Raw genomic sequence first — 23,190 nt, 5'->3', positions numbered from 1 at the left:
ATGGATCATTAGGACACCCACATGTTGGTCGACAGTGATTAGATAAACACCATTAGGTCGACATGCATTTAGGTCGACATGCAGGAAGGTCGACATGAGTCTAGGTCAAAAGGGTCATTAGGTTGACATAGGGGTAGGTCGACAGTCAAAAGGTCGACATGGGTTTTTGCCAATTTTTTTTCCTGAATGTTGAAACAGTTGACATGGACACTGAAACATAGCACCGCGTCCCCTCGCATGGCTCGCTGCGCTTGCCATGCTTCGGGCACTATTTATTCTCCCACCACACCCTAGTGGATGGTAGGGCATGAAATACCGCCTGTCGGCATATGTCGGCTCAAAAAAAAGTGAAAAAAACCATGTCGACCTAATGACCCTGTCGACCTAACCCATGTCGACCTAGACTCATGTCGACCTTCCTACATGTCTACATAGACTAATGTCTACCTAACCCATGTCTACCTAACCATGATAGACTAATGTCTACCTAACCCATGTCGACCAACATGCTGGTGACCCACTGACGTATCCCCTCCCCGGTTACCCTCTCCTTGTCCTCCACTACTTGTCATTGCATTGGTCTCTCTGTCATTCTATATCTCCCCATTTTCCACTATCCTGTGAGGACCTCCTGCAGTGAAGCCACACAATTTTTCTGAGAGCACATGCACCCTGGCACCAATAAACATATCCTCCCTCCCCTCCCCCCCGTCATTTTCTTCTGGATTTACTTGCCCCTTCTAGTTGTATTTTTTTGTTGAAAAAGATTGATGTTCCCCCCCCCCCCCCCCCTGTATTAATAAATAAAAGTTTTTTCTTCCTGTTTGGCCAGGGGAGGGCTGCATGTAGTAGCACTAACAAAATTATATGTCCAGAACATATTTTCTACTGCACCAGTCTCTGCTCTTACTGTATGATTGCTTTATCTTATGACTTGACAAAGATGAGGGGTATACAGGCAAGGAAAAATAGCTAATTGAAATTAGTACAACAGGTAATTGCTCTCATGACCAAACATGTTGTGATTTGGTATATACTGTTTTTTCTTCGTTTGACATATACTCGTTCCTGCGCCTGCCCGGTGTTACAGTACTATATACTACTAGCTGCTGCTGCTGCTGCTCTGCGTCACTCTGAGCCATGGCCCGTAGCCCCTCCTATTCTTCTGAGTGGGTACACCCAGACCCTTCGCTGCTGCCGAGCGCAGAGGAATTGGAAAGCACGCTGCTTGCTGCCTATGATGATGACCAGACTCCGCCAGTACTACGGACAGGTGCTGCTCATTAGACGGCTCCAATCATTAGGGCGGGAGATATAAATGTCTCCTGTGCCCAAACTCGCCTCATTTAAGAGAAATATCTTAGAAAGCCACAACAGGCCAGCGGCTAGAAAGGCTAAAAAGTAGAGGAAACCTAATCTGCACATAGAGACCCTGTGCTATGGCTTTCCCACTGGTAAGGAACTGGCTGACTGTGTGACTAGAGTATCTATATACAGTGATCTGCATGCCAGTGACTACACAGTGAGTTATTTGTGCTGGGTGAGTGCGTACAGCATCAGCCGGTGAGGAGGCTGCAGTGCCTGTGTAGGGTACAGAGAGCTCAGGCGCTGGCTCGTATGGTCCGTGTATTGCGACAGTATGCCAGCCTGTGCTCTGTGCATATACAATATATACTATCGCAGCAGCCACTACAGTGATGATCCCCTCCCTGCCTGTTCACATCTGTCACTGAGCGTGTCCACCTGAGGGGGTGACTGTGTAACTACCCCATGCCTGCTACATATAGTAGCACAGTGCTTGCTGTATGACTCCGGCGACTACATGCCCCTATGGTGTGAGCACTGTAAAGGGTTAAGTGTGAGCCTGACTAGTGATGTCACGCCTCTCTGGTCCTGCGTTCTGTTGCCCACGCCCCGCGGAGAGCTGCTGGCGGGAAGAAGCTGGAAGCATGTGGTCCTTACAGGTTGTGCTGGCTCCTTCGTTGCTTATTCTATGTTGGTGTTCCGTTGGTAGCGCTGCATCTTGTGGCCCTGCTGCATCAGTTACTTATACGGAGGGTTTCCTTCTGTGGCCTAGTGTATACAAGCGCGATGTGAGGGCGGCTGCTGAGTGTTCGTGGGGTGTGGTGTGTGTGTGTGATCTATATTTTGTGTTATTGCTGGCAATTTATTCCATTCAGAAGTGAAGGCCTCCAGTGTCGTTTTAGCTTGATCCAAGCGATTTCTGGCCACTGTACGGCCTTGTTTTGTATTGGCTTACCCGTTAGATACTGCTTAAACTCCAGCTCGGGTTTATTAAGACATGCCATTCTTTAAAAATCTGTTAAGTGTGGCTTCCTCGTGTTTAATGTAACTTATAGTAACTACCCTGTTTAACGAGATGAGGGATTTACTTTTAAATGCAATTTTAAGCTGAGTATACGCTATTTGGGACTAAAAGCACTAATATTCGAATAGTGGTGTAGCAGAAAGTGAAACTACCAGCCAGCTCCAAACTTCCATGTTACAGGCTGTGTTTCAAAAAGGTAAAGGTGCCCATACATGCTCACTGCTACATCCCATCGGCACAGCTCTAAAAGTATGTGCTGCACATACTTTTTGAACTAGGTTCAGATCACATGCGATCTAATCCAAAATGCATCCAATTGCAGGGGCGGATTTAGGGGTGAGGGTGCCCGTAGGCACAACATTAATGCCCACCCCCCTGCCTAATTGTAGTATTTTTATTGATTAGTTATAAGCCCTGATTTAATGATTGCCAATTTAATATAATAATAAAAAAGCCAACAACTGTAACATTTTCTTTTATGTATACATATTTACTAAGTAGGACAACTTACAGGGGCAGTAACTGCATGTCCTATTCATTTACACTCTATTCAAGATGGAATATGGTACAGTGCAGTGGATATTTTGCAGTTACTGGTACATTTCAGGCTGACAGTACTATCACATGCATCCAAGTGCCGCCCCTAGGCACGTGCCTAATGGGAAATTCGGCACTGTCCAATTGTACAGTGTATTGGGACCTTTAGGACCCGCTAGTCTAGCGTTATTACTTTTGAAGCTTAGTGCATGTGGACCATGATCTGGCAAACCAACTGTCTAATCTGGTTAGAACGAGAATCTGCTAATTTATGGGAGCAAGTAGCAATGGACCATTTGCTTCCAAACACTATAAAACTGACAAAAGGTGGAATGCAATAACATCCACAGCCCCTCTTCTCCACACATTGCCAGGTACCTTATCGATGATTATTGCATATGCACTAACATGCGATTTATTATAGCAAAGGACAGCTCTTGCGGTAAGAGCTACCCTTTGTGATGCAGCCAGCGTTATGGCAGCTCCCCCCTCCTCCTGTGCCCGGTCTTCCCTGCACCCAGAAGGGGGAGTATGGTGCTACGGCGGTGGTCACTGATCCACGCCAGAGGCTGCCTGGGCACAGGTGAGGGGGTAGCAGTGGGGGTTGTGGTGATAAACCCTTAGGCTTCTATGGGGTATCATCAGAGTTTTCTGGCAACACTCCCCCAGCGATTAGGATTTAATTCATACCAAAATGCAGTAAAAACAAAAAATGCAGTTTTTACCGCATTTATAATTTATCATGCCCAGATTGTGTTAATCCTCGAATTACATAATCTGGTTTACGCTCCGGACAGATAAAGGATGGGATGCTCTAAACCAAAAATGTGGTGAACACACCATTATCTGGGTTTTTAACCTATTTTTATATGCAGGAAATTTAATATTTAAATTTAATAAAAGTTAATGCTCGGGATGGCAATCGATGGTAAACTTTGATGGATGACCATCGATAGGTAAAACTATCTTTGACTGACTGGCCTGTGGGGCAATCAGACTGTCGGTGGAGCGAGGGCTGGCCATCTCTGCCATCGATGGCAAAAATGCAACTGACCATCAATAGTGTGAGTATGCAATGGATGACCACAGATAGGTACATATCGATGGTCATCCATTATGTTTGACTGATTGGCCTGTGGGCAAATCAAAACACGTGGGTGGTGCTTCATGGGCAGGGCACTTTGCAAAAAAATTGTTTTCAGCAAAACCAATCTAGTTCTCACCTCATCAATGGCAAAAGTATTTTACATTGGCCATAAACCATTGATGATTTGGAATAGTTGTTGGCCATCCCTAGGTGTGGCTTCATGGTTTTCAGGGGTGGAGCTGTGGTCCGTTCCTGGCACTGTGAAAGCAAAAACAAATCCTAGATTTTGCTGTGCCATCGATGGGGTGAAACAATCTGGTTGTCCCTCATCAATGGCAAGTATTTGACGTTGGCCATAAACCATTGACTTTGAATCATGAATGGCCATCCCTAGTTAGTGCTGCTGCATGTTGCAGAGGTTTGTCTGCAATCACATAGGACTGCATGAAAAAAATCAGTGGGCTGTATTCCAATGTTTAATCATGCCCGATCTCTTTAAAGTGTTGGGAGATTATGGGGTGATATTAAAATTTAGTTTTTATTGTGCTGAACGTGCCCATTAAGGTTGGGTTTAGCTGGGAATAGCTGCTAAACCCAACCAAATGAATAGGTATGCCTTACAGTCCTGTTTGAGCATTGAAACTTGACTTTTTGTGCATTTTAGCTCACAACCCCAGGTGGTGTGAGCTGAAATGCCAGCATCTGCAGCCATACGCACCTGAGCAGAGCTACACTTGGATAGCTTAGTTGGGTTCCCTCTAGTGGCTGATGGTGTGAATTCATTGCCTTAGTTTTTATGATTTTACAATGTCAACTTGCATCTAACTGGATAGCCCTGGTGGGACCGGTTCACCACCATGTGCGCTGCGTCTCCTTGGATCTGGCCACCGATGCACTTATCGGGGACTCATGCATGGGATATGCCACTGGTTCTGCGGCCTATCGGCACACGCACACCGGGGCACGGGATAAAGGTAGGGGGGCATAGCGCTGTGTGGCTTCCACATCAAGCTGCCTCTCCTGTGGGCGTTCTTTACTAAAAAAGCTATTGTACCCAGACTGCTGCAGGCGGGAGTGTTTTATTCAATTTGTGCGTTTTTCATTTCAGGGTCAGTGGCTTCTCATCCCCCTATTGTTCCCTATATCTGTCTGCTGCGTGTACTGTATATGCTGTGTTTCTCTGTATAGATTTATTCTACATAGTCTCTGCTGTGTGTTTCCATCATGTCAGGCAGAGGTAATATCTCTAAGGGCTCTCTCTCTGTTCAGTGCAAAGAACAATTCCCGCAACATGTGAGTTGTGCGAGTTTTGTTATAAGGCCACTAATATCCCTCCAGCTCCTGCCCCAAGAGGTTCTACTGCTGGGGAAGTCTTTAACTTAATGTTATGTCTGATCTGGCTGCGGAGCTGGCAGCGTCAAACGGAGATTTTGCATGCTCAGATTACCTCATTAGGCACAGCTTGCATGAGCAACTGCCTTAGTTAAGTCAGTTGACTCCTTATCTAAATCTGTTAACAAACCAGTCTCAAGCCAGTCCTCTACTTCAAAGAGAAAAGCTGTTGCAGCTTTGTTTGTCTGATGGCTGACAATGCAGACTCCCTTCATGAGGAGGATGACTTTACTTGCTGTGGTTCCATGTCAGTTAGCATGAAAGGTAGCCGAACCTAAACAGGAAGAGCCCTCTCAGGGTGTTGATGTAATCATTTAAGTGGTTAGATTAACCCATAATGAGACGGAGCCTCCAGAGCAGGTTTCTATTTTTGCAAAACCCACAGGCAGGCCATTTTAATTCAGTAGAACTTGAAAAAGTCAGTGTTAGTGGCTTGGGAAAACCCCAGATAGAAAGTATCAACTTTCTGGGCGGTTTAAAACCTTATACCTGTTTCCCCTGAGGATAGACTCAAATGGAAAACTCAGCTGCCAGCAGATGCGTCTGTCATGACTTTCCAAAAAGTCTACTTTGCCCATTCCTAGTGCGTTTGCAATAAGAGCCAGATGACCATAGGTTGGAAAGCACACTTAAAACCATTTACACTACAGCAGGTATCCTTCTCAGACCTGCGTTAGTTCATGGGTAAACAAAGCCATGAAAAATGGGCTACTGAGCTAGCTCAGGGCCTGCATGACTCATCGCAGACCTCTGGTCCAGGATATCGGCCTCAGCTATTACAACTCTACACACATTATGGTTTTCTTGGCAAGCAGAAACAAATTAAACAAGTGGTTGAGGCCTTGAATTAGACAAGTTAATTTCATAGGCAACTGGAGGTAAATATCCTTTTCTGCCTTCTACCCCAGCACCTAAGCATCTTTATTCAGGTCCGGCATACATGGATAGGTCCAGGTTATCATTCCCAGGGCTGCCTCTTCAACCGGGGCTGCAGCAAGCTCTCAACGACAGGGTACCAAGCCGACAGATAAGCGCATGGCATGATGGGCTCCCGCCCCACTTAGGGGAACCCCATAGTGGGAGCACAACTGTTGCTGTCCATGAACAGCTGGCAGGAGTCCTTCAAGGACACGTGGGTACAGATTAGAATTTGCATACCAGTCACCCAGATTGTTATTCGCAACAGGTCTTCCTGCTTTACATACCAAGTGGAAGGCTCTGATATCGGCTATATATCGTCTGTGCCAGTTGGACGTTATTGTTCCAGTTCTGCCAGTGGAAAAGTGTTTTATTCCAAACTTTTCTGGTGCCGAAATCTGATGGTTCTTGGTGGCCAATCCTAAATTTAAAGTCCTTAAATCACTGTTGTACCATTGTTTCAAGATGGAATCCATCCAGTCAGTGATTGCCAGCTTGGAACAAGGAGACTTATTAATGTCCATGGATATAAAAGATGCTAACTCCATGTGCTAATTTGGTAGCAGCATCCAATGTATCTGATTCGCAGTGCGCTATCTACAATTCCAATTCAAAGCTTTTCCATTCGGTCTTTCCTCAGCTCCTCCCATATTTACTAAGATAGTAACTTACATGGTGGCGTCCCTCACTCAGGGGCATCACCATAGTGACTTATCTAGACTACTTTCTTTTAAAATATTCATCATAGGAAGCTATCACATGGCATACAGACGTGCAGATTTTTGGTTCAACATGGTTGAATCATCAATTTTAAAAAATCCCACTTCACAATCACAACAGACACTGGGCCAAATGTATTAAGCCTATCGAAGAGATAAACTGGAGATAAAGTGAAAGGAGATAATGCACCAGCCAATCAGCTGTGTTTGAAATATGACAGTTGGGAGTTGATTGGCTGGTGCATTATCTCCTTCCACTTTATCTCCAGTTTATCTCTTCGATAGGCTTAATACATCTGCCCCACTGTTTCTGGGTTTTGTACTCGATACAAAACAGCGCATTTTCTTGCCTCTGGACAAGGTGCAATCCCTGCTTTCATTGGTGGGTGCACAAGATATTTTTCTTTCAATTCGGTAACTTTTTTTATTGATTTTTGTATCAACAAGCAATAAACATAGCTTAACATAAAATAAATTGTGGATGGGTTGACCATATACTGCAGGCATTACATATTTGTCTAAACAGAGGCATAGCCATGTATGTTATGAGATGCTATGCCTCTGTTTAGACAAATATGTAATGCCTGCAGTATATTGTCAACCCATCCACAATTTATTTTATGTTAAGCTATGTTTATTGCTTGTTGATACAAAAATAAAAATTACCGAATTGAAAAAAAGAAGAAATCTTGTGACTTTGGGGTTGGGGAAGATATATTTTGTGTATTTCTACTTGCTGGATGGATTAGATTATACTTTACTATATTAGCCTACTTTATGACATTTCTAATTGTATAGGTTTGGAATATAGTTGTAGGTGCATCCTAAAAAAAATAAAGGCATACCTTACATTTCAACCTAGACTATTTGTGATTAAGCTTGCCCGAATGGCACCTTCGGGCACATGCAATGGTACAACTTATTGTTAAAATGATATATTCAGATATCAAAATTAGTCTTTATAACACTTAGCCATGTATGTTTTTATGAGATTCTAATTTGGAAAAGCTATGTTGCTTGATGCGAGCATCACCAGTAGCCTACAACAGTGTTTGCAGAAAGCCTAAAAGGTGAGACAAGCCAAACCGGAGTTAAGGGGAAGACCAGCAGCAAAACCAAAGTTCAGGCATCTGGCTCTCATTCCAGAAGTCTAGACTTTTTCAAGGGGGTTCTTGACTCCTTGTACTTTCCTCAAATCTGATACTTTTTGAACCATTTTAGATGTTGACTTGCATTTCTGAACTTGGCGTTATTACTAGCAATGCCATCAGTAAGACGGTTGTTCGATCTAGGGGCCCTGTCATGCTAGTCTCCTTACCTAGTGTTCCATGCAGATAGGGTGGAGTTACGCACCTGCCCAGGCTACTTGCCAAAAGTTGGAATGGAAGTGAAGTAGTATAGTCAAGTCTGCGTGCAGGCAGCAGCTGATACTAACATGCGGTTGGCATCGCGGTGACTGACGCCCCCCCCCCCCCCCCCTTCGGGGGCGTCAGTCACCGCACCGCAATGCCAACCGCATGTTAGTACATATGCGTGGGCATGGCGAAGGGCGGCGATGTATATTAATACATAACTTCCTATATGTCTTCACAGATATATTGATAGAGCGAACACAGTTCTACGTCACAAGTCGCTTGTGAGCAATGTACATCACCACAGCTCAGCATTGTCTCCACAACTTAATGGTATTTCACAGGGTGGAACTCAAGAGCCCTCAGCAGCATGAAAGCTATGCTGGAGACTATCACAGCTTGCAGCAAATACATTGCAGCCCAAGCAGGTGGAGCAGGATTTGTCTGTACTTACTGCTAGGGTGGACTGCCAGGGTGGACTGCCATTTCCCCGGTCTTTGAGATAGAGGAGGGTGAGTAATGGTGATGAGGAGGAGATTGAAGAGGACTCTCAGGGGTCACAGCCTTCTATTCAAGGCACAGAGAATCTAATCCTAGCCATTAGAGCGGTCTTAGATTTACCTCTGGCTGCTCCTGCAGAGGGGGATCCCTTCTTTGTCTCATAGGAGACAGGATTTAGTGTTCCCAGAGCAGTCTGACTTTGAGGAGGTATTTAAAGCAGCCTGGAAAAATCCTGAAAAACTCTTGCCAGTCTTCTCTTTTGACCCTGCAGGTAGAAAGGCGTGGGAGAAACCTCCAGTAGTGGATGCTTTGGTGTCCTGCCTATCTAAGAAGGTAGTGCTCCCTGTCCCGGGGACTTAGAAAACCTAACGGCAGTTGAGGCTATATACGCCCAGTGCTCGCTAGTTACTGGATGGATAAGGCCGATTTTACATGGGCCGACCAGCTCAAAGAAGGTTTGTTGGGTGACATGGATCTAGCCACGGTAGCTGAAAAGCTGTTTCATATCCAAGGCACAGCAAAAATGTTGTGAGGCACTAAAATAATTAGGCGCCATTAATGCACGTAACTCAGCCATGGCTGCTTCGGGCCTTATGATTACGGCAGTGGGTCCCTGATGCGGACTCTTAAGTGCAGTGTGGTGAGTCTGCCCTTCTCGGGACAAATTATTTGGGACTGAATTAGAGGACTTAATTTCCAAGGCTACAGCCGGCAAGTCCGCCTTTCTCCCGTCTGCTTCCACACTGGTAAGACTCCCATTTTCAGGGAATGCCCAGCAGGCCAAGGGTGACTCAAACGCCAACAGAGGTGCTCGTAAGGCCAGAAAGGAAACGGCCTCTTCCAGCCAGGACCGTAATGCACGCACAGCTGCACCCAAGCCCACTGCATGACTGGCTTCTCCCACCTCTAGACATTCTCTTGGTGGGGGCTCGGCTGAAATATTTCAGCCACGTGGAATGCTTCATCCCTTGACCCATGGGTCAGGAATATTATTTCAGTTACAAGCTGGAGTTTGAAAGACCATCCCCTCAAAAGTTTTTCTGGTCGGGACTCCCAGCAGCTTTGGAGGATCCTCAGGCAAGTGGTGCAAAAATTGGTACACACTCAGGTAATACCTGTACTGGCACTGGAGCAGAACCAGGGATACTTCAACCTGTTCGTGGTAACGAAGCTGGACGGCTCAGTCAGACCGATCCTTGATTTTAAAATCCTTCGGGTCTTTAATGTAGGGTACACACCACGACCCGCTCACGATGCACATTGTGAGCGGGTCGTCAGTGTTTCTTCAGACCTGCTCACGATGCTGCGGGGCGGGCACGACCCGCTCACGATGTGCACCGTGAGCGGGTCCGATCCAATGGCGACTCGCACCCGACCGTATGGTCGTTATTAAGATCCTACCTGCAGCAGGTAGGATCTGAATAACGACTGACCTGCGGGACCGCATCGGATCGGTATCGGTCCACACCAGGACAGAAAAGGGCCCAATCACCACACAATCTACATCCAATTGGTCGGAATTGGATCTAGATTGAGGGGATCGGGCCCTAGTTGTCCTGGTGTGTACCAGGCATAAGTTCCGCATGGAATCCTTAAGGGCAGTCATTGCAGGGTTGGAAGAATTCCTGGCGTCCGTCAACGTGAAAGATGCCTATCTTCACGTACTGGTGTGGGGACCACACCAGGCGTACTTAAGGTCTCCAGTTCTTGGGGGATGATGGACACTGAGAGGAGGGCTGCGCTCCAGCAGTTGCTGTTGGAGGTGCTGACCCTAGAGAAGGTGTCAGTTTACCTGTGTATCAGGTTGATGGGAAAGATGGTGGCCTCATTCGAGGCACTCCAGTTCGGGAGATTCCACTCCAGATTCTTCCAGTGGGACCTATTGAGCAAGTGGTCCGGATTACATGTCCACCTGCACAGGTTAATTTGTCTGTCAGCGAAGGCAAGACAGTCTCTGCAGTGGTGGCTCCACTCCAAACCTCCTTGCAGGACGAAGATTCGGAATCCAGGACTATATTCTGACAACAGATGCCAGTCTCCTAGGCTGGGGGGCGGTGACACAAGGGTGCATTTTCAAGGAAAGTGGAATCATTTGGCAGCGCAGCTCCATATCAACAACTTGGAGCTGAGAGCGGTCTATTACAGGCTCATTCCCTCTTGCTTTATCAGGCTATCCAGGTCCAATCGGGCAAGGAGGGACAAAGAGCAGGGCCTGCATGAGGGAAGCCTCCAAGACAGAACTTCATGCAGTAGCAATTTCAGCTATCTTCATCCCTGGGGTGGACAACTGAGAAGCGGACTTTCTCAACCACCACAACCTTCACCCTGGGGAATATGGGCTACATCCCCAGGTGTCTGCGAGCATTGTAGATCTGTGAGTACCATAGATAGACCTGATGGCCTCCAGAGTCAACAAGAAGGTCAACAGCTACTGCTCAAAGACTAGAGATCCCCAGCCAGAGGCGTGGATGATCTGACTATGATGTGGTCGTACGATCTGTTGTACCTGTGCCCCCCCCCCCCCCCCTCTCCTGTTGGGAAGAGTTACAAAGAATCCAAAGCCAAAGGGTCGAGGCAATTCTAATAGCCCTAGACTGGCCTCGGAGGGTGTGGTACGCAAGTCTTTAGGTTACCTAAATTTAGATGAGAGTTTATTGTGGTGTGCTGGTGCGAAACTTACCATATTACTTGTCCATGTTAAATCCTACCTCACATAAGTTATCATTCCTTTGGGCACAGGAACTGGCTAGTAAGGGGAAGTAGAGGGGAGGAGCCAGCACACCCTGGTTGAAGTTTGTGCCTGTCTCTGTTGGATGACCTCTCTTCCCCAATGTATTGAGACCTCCTTATCCCATATGAACTCCGTGAAAATGATTTACCAGTAAGTATTCAAATCCTATTTTTGCTCCCCTTGTGTATATGAAGAAAGAAACTCTGCATCTGGGAGTAAAAAGTGTATGTTGCAGCTAAAGCTGACAGTCCTATATTAACAGTAGTTGTATTTCTGGCATTTGCTGAGAGGGCTAAACATAACTTTCAGCTTTTAACAAGACTTGAACCTGCCTAACAAAGTAGACCTCTACCATATTAGTATGTGTACATGGCATGAATTCATTTTTGATAAATAATTCCTTCTAGTGAATAAATAGAAACTTTAAACTTTGTTTTTATGGATCTGCTTTTTGGTCAGTGTGATTAGCTCTGGCCAGAAAGCACATTCAAAAGCATAGGTCAACCGTTACTAGGGCAAAGCATGGAAAGGTGGTCATGCACTGCAATTTTAGCCGACTCATCAGATTTCCACGCATCAACCTGATTGTATTAAGTGGCAAATTGCATGTGTGTTGCCTCTAATCCGAAGCATGGTCTTGTGTGCATTAGACTAGAGCACCTCAATCGCAACTAAAGATTTATTGGACCCACAGCCCTTACTGGGATTGCATGCAATATATCATATGCAAAGGACCAGGTCACTTCGCCAGGGTATCGCATGCAATACTTCGCACAAGTGTATGGGGGCCCAATGTTTTCTCACTCTGACAACTTGTTCATATGTTACGATCCATGTGGATTGAAATTGGGAACATTAAAGAACCAAGCAGATCAAGGTGCCATGTCAGTGTATGCTTTACACTACTTGGGGCTTCATGTCAACAAATACACCCAAAAACATAACACTTTTTCATGTTTACCAATTCCATATCTACGTTTTTTAGTCAACGTCTTTCCTGTGTCAGCCTTCTCACTGTCGACCAATAATGGTCTAGTTAATATGTAATAAGTCACACCCTTTCTAACATTATTCATGTAGGGAGACACTACCCTTTACAGAACAGAGTTGCCACAGACTGCCTTACTGCAGAGTTCTGTAGCTGCATTTACAGGACTGAAGTACTCTGCTTTGCATCCTTTGTCCTAGCAGTATATTTGGTCAGTTTGATGCCTAGCATCACATACACTGGTGAATCAGGGTTTTTCCATCGTAAATCAGCTATCCCTCTATTTGCATAGTCTGGATCCAACTGCTTACACAGCTTTGTATTGGACTCGAGGGTCTATTAGTGCAATCACTCCCTGCCTAGTCATGGGGATGCAGTCTGATCATTTCACCGCCCTTCTCTGGGGGAGGTGCTTTGTGCAGGCATTGATGCCACTAGTTGCTACTCATGCTGGCAGGGAATGCATCTGCAGAAGGGATAGTGACTCAGGAGAGGTGGGTCTGATTTAGAATGTGTATTGTGTTGATGGCTTTTGAAGCTTTTTTTTTTTTTTTTTTTTTTTATATGGTGTATGGTCTGTGCTAACGTGATTGTTTCAGTGTCAAAATAACTACTTTATCCATGCAGTATCTGTAATGGAAGTGATGTCTGGCAGCTTCTGACCAGATAGTCTGCTGCATCAAACTATTTCATTTGCATTTATACGTATGCGACTGGCAGTATATAGTCTGCATCCAGGAATTGCCATCTGTTCACTGATCATGGATATAAAACGATCTGCGTGTCATTTTACATTGTTGGTGTGCATGCTTTTGTCCAGATTCTGTGTGGAAGTAGGTCTTTTTGCATGAATATTTAGCTGTATTAAAGCTATACTACCACATACTGTAGAAACTTTACTGAAGTGCTTAGCCTCTTAGCAGGAGCGCAGAGTGTTTGCATGCAGTTCTCCCAGTGCAGCTCACCAACTTTTAAAATGGTGGTTGCGGTATCATGTGACAGGACCGATTTGTAACTTGCAATAGTTCCTTTCAACTGTTAATGTTGCTGGTTACTGCCTTAGAAAGTACTATAATTTTCTGGAATTATTAGACCTTGGTTAAAACGTATTGAACCATTGCAGGCTGCTTCAGATTACATGTATGTGATCAGTAACCTTAAATTATGCCACAAATAAACATGAATTAATATCCCTTCATATATCTTCTGAATTACTAACACGTATTTTTTTTTTTTAAGTGTTAACCTTACTAAAGCCCTGTACACATTGGTGGTCTGACTAGCTCTTGGTTACATGTAAAGATCTAGAGCCAGATGCGCTAAGCTTCAAAAGTGATAAACCAGCCAATCAGCTCCTGTCTGACATTTTTCAAACTGTCTTTAACATGGCAGGTACTGTAGGAGCTGATTGGTTTATCACTTTTGAAGCTTAGTGCATCTGTCCCCTTGTCAGGCAATGGTGACGCACAGGATTGTGCTTTGCTGTTGCTCAGGAGCATACAGAGCGACCTGTACTTAATTTCTAAGCAATCTAGTCAGATCACTTAAAAAATGGGCATAAAATTGCCATGTTTATACCCCCCAACTTGACATCTGTCAAAGTAGTTTGGGCACCTATTACAGATTCCTCCCAGGCTTCATAGAAAGAGGCAGGCAGAAATGACGCCCCACCCCCTGCTCTAGCCCACGTCAAGATGTTAAACTCTTGAATAGGCCAACAAGGGTTGCCCATTATACAGAGGGTGTCCTGGGTTTAACCCCCCCCTTATAACCTGGGTTGAATTGCCGGATTGGTCAACCCAGGTATACAGGTTATAAGCTGTGGTGCTTTTACACCACACACCGACCCATAAGTCACCAACCTGGCAGTAACCCGGGTCTGAAGTTTGGTGTGGAAGGGGTTTATCTTGAAACGGGTTGGGATCATTCGGTCGACATGGGAAAAGGTTGACATGGTTCTAGGTTGAAAGGTCATTAGTTCGACAATGTCTAGGTTGACAGTTACAAGGTCACCATGGTGTTTTTCCATCTTTTTTTATTTTTTTTTTTTTTTTTTTTTTTTTAACCTGAATGTTCTCACAATCGACATGGACAGTTTAAAGTGCATCGCTTGCTATGCGTCAGGCATGGTCCCTTGCTACGATCGGCACACTAGTTTATTCTCCCACCACGCCGTAGTGGATGGTAGGGCGTGAAATACCGCCTGTCTGCTCAAAGTGAAAACCCCCATGTCTACCTTTTCACTGTCGACCTAATGACCTTTCCCCATGTCAACCTAATGATTGACCATCATGATGTAGACCAAATGACCGCATCCCCTTGAAACCACTGTAGGAGTTTGCTGGAAATGATGATCACATGGCCCCTGCCTTGTTAGAATATGCAATGAAATGGAGTTGAACCCTTAATGCAGGCCTGGCCAAACTGTGGCTCTCCAGCTTTTATGAAACTAAGGGCCTTATTCTAGTTCAAATCCATGTGCACTGCAGGTGGTGCAGAGATATAACATGTGCAGAGAATTAGATTTGGGTGGGATTTTTTTTCAAAGTGATATCTATATTGCAGTGTACAATTAAAGCAGTCAGTATTTTCCCTGCACAGAAACCAAATAACTAGCCCAAATCTAATTCTCTGCACCTGTTATATCTGCCCCCCCTGCAGTGTACATGGTTTCTTCAATCTAAAAAGGAATTTGCCTCTAAAGGTGCCCATACACGCTGCGACTATCGCATGAGTTTTGTACTTTTAAAGTATCGCATGTGCGATAATCGCACTGTGTACCTGCAGGGATGCAGTGCGTGTCCCCGCAGGTACAATATTGTAAAGCGCAAAGTATCTGCAGGCAGTACTTCTTGTGCTTCATTGCATCTGTACAGGAGTACATGCGATGCGATGTCCATTAGTACCTATTAACTTTAAAAAAAATAAAGTGGCTAACATCACATCGCATCGCAAAGTACATTGCATAGCATCCACTAAGTGCCAAAATCGCATGGCAGCTTGAAGTACAAAAAGCACAGGACATGAATATCTGTGCGTGTATGGGCACCTTAAGAGTGAACTAGAATAAGTCCCAGCATACCCTGCAATCACTCTTGCTATTAGGTTATACTAAAACTAGTACAATGCATGCTGGTGGTAGTTTTTAAAATGGTTGCGGAGCCATTTCATACGAAGACCAGGCCTGATAAGACCAGTATAATTGACTATTCTTTTGCAGCGCCACTAGAAAGCACTGTTTTGCAACATTGATCCATACCAGGTTTTAAGGAGTGACTAATTCGTACCTTTGCAGTATATTGATGTAACAATCTGGGCTAAACATGGATACCCTTAAAATCAGGACTGTAATGATGTGTACACATAGGGCCAGATTCTCTAAGCTTCTAAAGTGATAAAATAGTGATAAACAACCAGCCAATCAGGTAGGAGCTGATTGGCTGGCTTTTTATCATTCTATTTTATCACTTTGAAGCTTAGAGAATCTGGCCCATAGTGTGATGTGGTGGCCACCGATATAGATTAGACATCAGCAGCTGCAGGGAGAGATGGAGCGTTGGGCCATGCTGCATTCAGCAGCATGGGCCTACTCTTAATTTAGCAGATCAAAGCAGATCTAGAATTGCCTGAACAGTATTTCTGCTCTCAATCACAGGATGGTGCATCTAGATCAAATGATCAAAACAGTTGAGATGGTAGTGGACTTTAAGAAGGCTGTTGCTGTTCCTCCGCTAACAATTGCTGACAGTGTGGTGTCGCTAGTGGACTCCAAGTTCCCTGGAACCACAATCTCCCGAACCTTAAATGGGGGCCCAACACTGATACTATTGTTGGAAAAGCACAGCAGAGGCTATTCTTCCTTAGGCAACTGAGGAGGTACAACATCCCACAGAAGCTTCTGCTCCTCCTCTTCTACTCTGCAATTGTGGAGTCTGTACTGTGCTCCTCAATACTGGTCTGGTACGGCCCTGCCAGCGAGACAAATGCAGACTCCAAAAGGTAGTCAGAACTGCGGAGAAGATAATGGGGGCGGACCTTCCCTCTGTCCAGGACTTGTGCCTGTCCAGAGCAAAAAAGCAGGCAACGAAGATAGCCAAGGACCAAATATATCCTTGCCATGGCTTGTTTAGCCTGCTGCCATCAGGCAGACTCTACAGGGCTATTCCCACCAGGTACAGTAGAAGCCTAAAGTTTCTTTCTTCAAGCGGTTCACCTGTTGACACGTGAACTCATGAACACCTCACTGTCTAGTCGTGCCATAACCCTTTGCACATAATCTAACATGGTGTCCCCTCAGAATAACTTTCTATATGACTGTAAATGTTCCCCCACCTGGTTATACTGTGTTTACTTGTTACCCATCTGGCTGCTGCACAGCAAACTGAAAACAAATTCCTAGTATACGCAAGTATACCTGGCCAATAAAGCAGATTCTGATGTGGCTGTACATGTGCATTTCAGGCTCGCCTATCTGGACTAGATAGCCCAAACCAAATGGAAAGTGATCCTGAATCGCACGGTGTACAAAGTATTAGTGTGGTTTGAGGACCCTGATTGGGGAAACACGGCTATAAAGGGCCATACACACTAGAAGATCCCTACTGATGCCAATATTGGGTGGGGGGGGGGGGGGGGTGTGCTATGTTGGGTGGTTGTTCACTTCACTGACCTAGATCGTAAATGATCTGTCGGTGTGTATGCACTATAGTATTCTCCTGCAGCACTGTATAGTTAAGTGTATCAGCAACTGAGTTTCTTAGGGATGTATTCAATGCGGCCTGCAAGGGGGTTAAACAGCGGCGATAACTGAAAACAAGTGATCCTCGCATTTTAAGCCCTGCGCCGGCTGCTCACCCTATTCAAAGCGGCAGGGAATTCCTCACGGTCAGGACAGTGAGGCTAATGCAGGGAGCCCGATGCATTTAGCCACAAGTCTTGCTGATTCATCGTCTGCATACACTGTTCCCCCTCGCTCCAAGTGGGAACAGTGTATGCAGGGAGTCGGTTGAATACTGAAATTTGGAAACTATAGGTAATTCTATCTATAGATATCATTGCCTAATAAAAGCCAATGGGCTTCTCTAGACTATTTTCCTGTCACACATGTATGTACATGCTGGTTGACAGTGCAGATGGACTTCCAGGTCATAAAATTGCAAGCAATCTAACAGCAAAGGATAGCTTTTATTGGGAGTACTGTTACTATGCTATGCTTGCAGTGATTGGTTGTATGGATCACATGCAAAAGGAATGCTTGATGCATCCTCCCCAAAGCATGATATTGTGAAAAATTAAAGACCACAAAATATTACACCGCAGTCTGCACTTGAGAATGGTGTTAATTATCTTGTCACCCAAACTACAAATTTACAGTCTGAGACACACTCCCTACACAAGACAAATACAAGACTAAAAGCCCTCCCCCTGAGATCAACCTGGTACCCTCCCAGGGACTCTATACTTAAGGTGACCTTTAAAAGCTGCACATGTGTTCATGTGCTTGCGCCCAGAAGAGATCTGCATGAAACTATAAAATGTTCTCTTAATATATGCTACGTTTATTGTAAATTATTAATAAACTGTTCTGACGGTTGCTTTTAACCACTTAACTGGCTATTATATTTTCTAAACGGCTCAATTTGTCACCTTTTAAATGAACTGCGTCAAGAACACCCATTTTAGAGCAGAATTGCTTTTCATTGGAGGAAACAGGGTGTGATGTTGTAACATCCGCTGCCCATTATCGCCGGCCACCGCATTTTTAATAACTGCATATGCTGTAACATATGCGGCTATTGACGCAAGGGACAGCTCTTGCGATAAGAGCTGTCCCGTGCGGTGCCGGCACTAGACTTCCGGGTCTGACCCAGGAGTCCATCTGTGCATGCGCAGAGTGACGGCGCCAGCCGCAGGGCATGCTGGGAGGGATCCGTGACTGCTCCCTCCAAACAGCGCTGCGGTAAGAAGCCCATAGGCTTCTGCAGGGAATCGCCAGCTTATGGTGGTGATGCCCTCTGCGGAGGGGCCATATAGCATACAGAAATGCGATTAAAACCCCCGATAACTGGGTTTTTACCGCATTTCTGCTTCAGAGAATCTCCCCCAATATCTGGTAAAAGACAAAAAATAAAAAGACTTCTCTGCAGCCTTGGATCCAGGTGAATGATGGGGAGTTGCTTTATAATGCTGGGTACACACAAAAACTATTTGGACTGGATGCAAATCATGCGATCCGATCTGTATTAAGATGAATGGATCTTATACAGATCCTACGTGCAGCAGGAAGTATTGGAATCGGATCCAAACAAACTATTTTGACCCAATCTGCATCCAATTGGTCTGAATTGGATCCAGATTGATGGGATTGTGCCCAAATCGTTTTGGTGTGTACCCAGCATTACACTTCCCTGGTGGGTGGGTTGCCCAATCAGAGGTTCCTCTGAATTGCAAGTAACTACAATTCTGGGGTTTCTTGGGCTGTTTATCTTGAAGTTTATAGTTTTAAGTTGATGTCTGGTTTGTCCTTGGGTTAGGTAAGAGCAGGGATTTACACTTGTTAAATAACATGTAAAAAGGTAACTTATTTGTTTTTACATTTTTCTATAAAAGGTCTAATGAACCCCTACCTTAGAGGTTGGTTCTTCTAATCTGCATCTAATTGCCATTTTATTGTGTTTAGAAAAAAAATAGTTCTGGCTAGTACTTTGGGGGATTTTTATCAAAGCTTGGTGGGAGAACCAACCAATCCGCTTGCAGCTGTTTTGAACGGATTGCCTGGAGCACCATTTATCAGTTTATTTTTATCCTAAAATATGTTCATAAATGGACCCTATGGCCTGTACACAATATGATGGGCATTTAGGAGCTGAATGGTCTATGTCAAATGGTGGATGCTTGATTTATCTTGTATCATTAACGGTACTTGCGGCATATTTTGTTAAGGGTTACAGGGATATGAAATAAACATGGCACTGGTATTTAACATAATCTACACCCTAAATTTCTGACCAAATGCATGTTACTGCAACTCATCACTGACTCCAAAACCTACAACATCTTTTGATGTGTTTTCATGACCTACAGTAGATCAATAAAAGCTAATGCAGTTCGTGTTTGCTAGTACTTGGACTTAATGGTTTTGTGCTATCATCAAACCAAATACTTAAAGGGCCACCTTAACTTAAGCTAAATGTAACCTCAATAAGATTACCTTGTTTGGGATAAGTTGGGGGAAGACTATGGGTTGTGTATGAAATCCAGCAGCCTAACATGACTCCAAACACTAGTGCCAAATTTAAAACTCTCCTTGGGCATACTTACGGTGTCAGGATGCTAACTGCCAGGATTCTGACTAAATTACAAAGGCTACAGAGAATGCAGCACTTCAGAAAGTCTAAAGCAGCCCATACACACTGCGATGCCGGGCTGTGCGTTCTGTGCTTTGAGGTGCGCACTCCCGCATCACCTCATCACACAGTACAAAAAGTATGTGCTTGCACATACTTTTTGTACTTAGTTCTCATCACATGCAATGTGATGTGATCCATGCTAGTACAGCAAGGAAAGCACACCCACAAAGCAGCGTGTATGGGCAGCTTAAGGCTGGGTACACACCTCAAGATATCTACAGACAAGGCAGTGTGCTCCGCCACACACTGCCTTATAATTCGTGACTCACAACTGGGCTGGTGTACTTGCATGCATTTTTGTAGTCCTTCTCTGCCAGCTTTTGCAGCAGGTGTATGATTTACTTCTATTGTCAGTGCTACACAACTGATGCAATATGTCTCTGAACGACTTTGTTCAGACCTTGCTGGTACACACTGGCCAATGGACCAGCCATGTATATCGGCCATTCATACTTCAGACACAAGCTATGGTCTCAGGGTGCTGTCTGAGCTGAACACCCCAGTGTTGAGGTCGACATGCATTTAAAAAAAAAAATTGTGTCCATGTCCACACCTGAGCATGTGGACGCACAATTATTGTACAGTGTCTCACTTTAAAATATCTGATCAGAGTCTATGTGGATGGTATTGTGAAATTCCAAAAAATGTAAAGATCAAAGATGTCTACCACTGCCATGTATACCCATTGCTTGTGTTGATCTGACACTGTCCATATGATTTCTGCTTGCACATTGTCTGCCAGTCATCCGGATACAGTTTATCTGTAATAAAGGTGTGGGATTTGTTAATTCTTTTTCTATTCCCTTTGCCTGTCTCCTTCTCTAATTGCGTTAATCCCATAAGGTTTAGCTAGTCTAGAATTTACTGAACTATAATTATAAACGTTTATATATAGTAGCATGGTGTTTTGGGGATTTTTGTCTGACATAGGGAGGTTATTTACCTAAGATAAGACACCAGGATCTAAAGCTTGGGGTATATGTTTGGGGGGGGGGTCGCACTCCTGATAAGACTCATTTTGCCCTGAATGCCCAGGCTCAGTGAACTTTTTTTTTTTTTTTTTTTTTGGATGCTTTATAGAATTTTGCTCCCATATAAGCCATGAAAGTGGTACAGATTATCTGGATAATTGGCCCCTGAGAGGTCAATTACAACCAGATCACAATGTAACTGCATACAGCCTATAGTTTCACTAGCCTCTAAGCATGGTGGCATTTTGGCAAAAATGCATGGTTAATTCTGCTAAGCATGTATAAGATATATTTCCAAATGGTTAAATGTCTGTGTATAACATTATTTTTTTTTTTATATTTCTTTGCAGAAAGATGATTTAGGAAGAAGTAAAGATTGCTGGGGATGCCCTACTGATACCCCAGCACTTTCTACATGCAGCAATGCTGACATTTTTCGTCGGATAAACGCCATGCTAGACAATTCTCTGGACTTCACTGGTGTATGCACCACCCCCAATCAGAAGGGTAAATGTGATCACCTACAAGGTACGTTACTTTAAGCAATTAACAATCCATGTAGTCATTGTGTAATATGATAGCTCTACTGTGATCATGGTGGCTGTCTTCAGCAATCGAAGCGCTTTAAACACAAATTTAATTTGGTTTTTGTTCTTCCATAACTTTACATAGTCTTCCATATCTGACAAAAGGTGGTCATATAGAAACGACAACCATTTCCTAATGCTGAAATGCATATATACACATCTCTCTAGAAAATAAAGACTGCTCCTGAATTATGCATTTTCAAATTCAGTTCCCTTGTTTTGTGTGCCCATAACTAATGGGCGCAGCTATTTAGTGGTTTGACCAATGGCCAGGAGTGCTGCGGATGCCCATTTCTTATCTCTTTGCACAAATGCACACGTCTAGACTACTAGGCATACTGCGGAAATAGGAATTGAGGTTTATGCTCAACACCTTAAGGTATGAGTAGAAATAATTGGTGCCTGTGGTTGAGCCGATCTGTAAAACAATTGCAATAGCTGTTAGGTGCCCAACCCCCCCCCTTCCCCCCCAAATCGGTGATCCAGAAGGAGCCAACCCAGAATGCAATTGCATCTCTGCCTCCTGTTCGCAGTCTTGCATCTGCAAATCTTAATTTGTGACTCACTTTGTACCTGCTGAAGAGACTAGAGATTTTCATTTTGCTAGCATCCTTTTTATTCGGCGCGGTTTCTAATCTTTGACCTTCATAAACCAATTTCAATTTTTGTAGAGAGAAAGTTCTCATCCAGATAAAAAAAAAAAAAAATATATATATATATATATATATCACACATATACACATATACACATATACACATATACACATATACACATATACACATATACACACCCACCCACACCATCCTTGCTTTACACGGCACTGGTAACAGTTTACACCATAGGCAAATGCATGGAGGGTTGCCAGGTGCCAGAGACTAGGGCTTACAATTATAACAGACCTTTGAATAATGCCCTATTTTCATATGAAAGGTTTCTATCAAGCCAACAACCAACCAAATTTTACTTACTCCTCCCACTTCAGATTTTAACATGTACCTCTTAGTTAAATACTGACCACTTATATAGGTCCTAAGCGGTACATGTAGAAATCTGAAGTGGGATGAGTAAGGAAAATTCGGTTGGTTGTTGGCTTGATAGAAACCTTTCATATGAAAATAGGGCATTATTCAAAGGTCCGTTATAATTGTCTGTGGGGGTGACCAGAATAAAAATCGCTGGATGAGCACTTTCTCTCCACAAAAATTTAAATTTGTTTAGAAACAGCGCCGGATGAAATTCTCAATTTTTAAATATTCTGCGCACCGTATGATAAACCCAGGAGGACTTCATTTGGCAGTAGTTAAGGGGGCGCACTTCCCCCTCCTACACCCTTTTTTCTTTGTATTTGTCTCTGCAGCCATGTTGTCTTAACTGTAGACTACACATACTTACTGTACTTTCATTGCAGTCAATCACGCCCACTATTTGCAGATCCATGTTCATTCAAGCCCTAGTCTCTGACCCTATAGTTCCCATAAGTTCTGAGTCTTATACTGAAAGATGGTTTTATGTGGGAAGCGACCCAATGCGGAAAGTGCAATTTGAGACCAATATCAAATAAACATTCATATTGATGGGGTAAAGCCCCATACACTCCAGCAGACTAGTGGCACAGCTGATGTAGTTAAATATTGGCAGTGCTGCTGGTTAAGTGTGCACACAGAACAA

The 23,190-nt window shown here is 44.2% G+C and overlaps 1 protein-coding gene across 3 annotated transcripts in view; it reads left to right on the top strand.

Moving 5' to 3' along the window:
- Window positions 1-1,295: 1,295 nt before the first annotated feature.
- CPEB1 (cytoplasmic polyadenylation element binding protein 1) overlaps window positions 1,296-23,190 on the top strand; it is a 47,159-nt gene continuing 25,264 nt past the window's right edge. For 2 of the 3 annotated variants that reach the window (XM_083183704.1, XM_083183703.1), the window contains exons 1-2: window positions 1,832-1,964; window positions 21,285-21,462. In XM_083183704.1, the coding sequence (XP_083039830.1) occupies window positions 1,875-1,964; window positions 21,285-21,462 (268 nt within the window). In that variant the 5' untranslated portion in view covers window positions 1,832-1,874. Of the gene's footprint in view, window positions 1,455-1,831; window positions 1,965-21,284; window positions 21,463-23,190 lie in introns of those variants that run through there. The other variant, XM_083183705.1, reaches the window with a different exon arrangement.

This window comes from Crinia signifera, chromosome 4, assembly GCF_055691185.1.
Source record: "Crinia signifera chromosome 4, ASM5569118v1, whole genome shotgun sequence".
In the NCBI taxonomy this organism is placed as follows: Eukaryota; Metazoa; Chordata; class Amphibia; order Anura; family Myobatrachidae; genus Crinia; species Crinia signifera.
The sequence above is the reverse complement of the archived record's forward strand: the minus strand, read 5'-3'. Positions and strand labels throughout refer to the sequence as shown.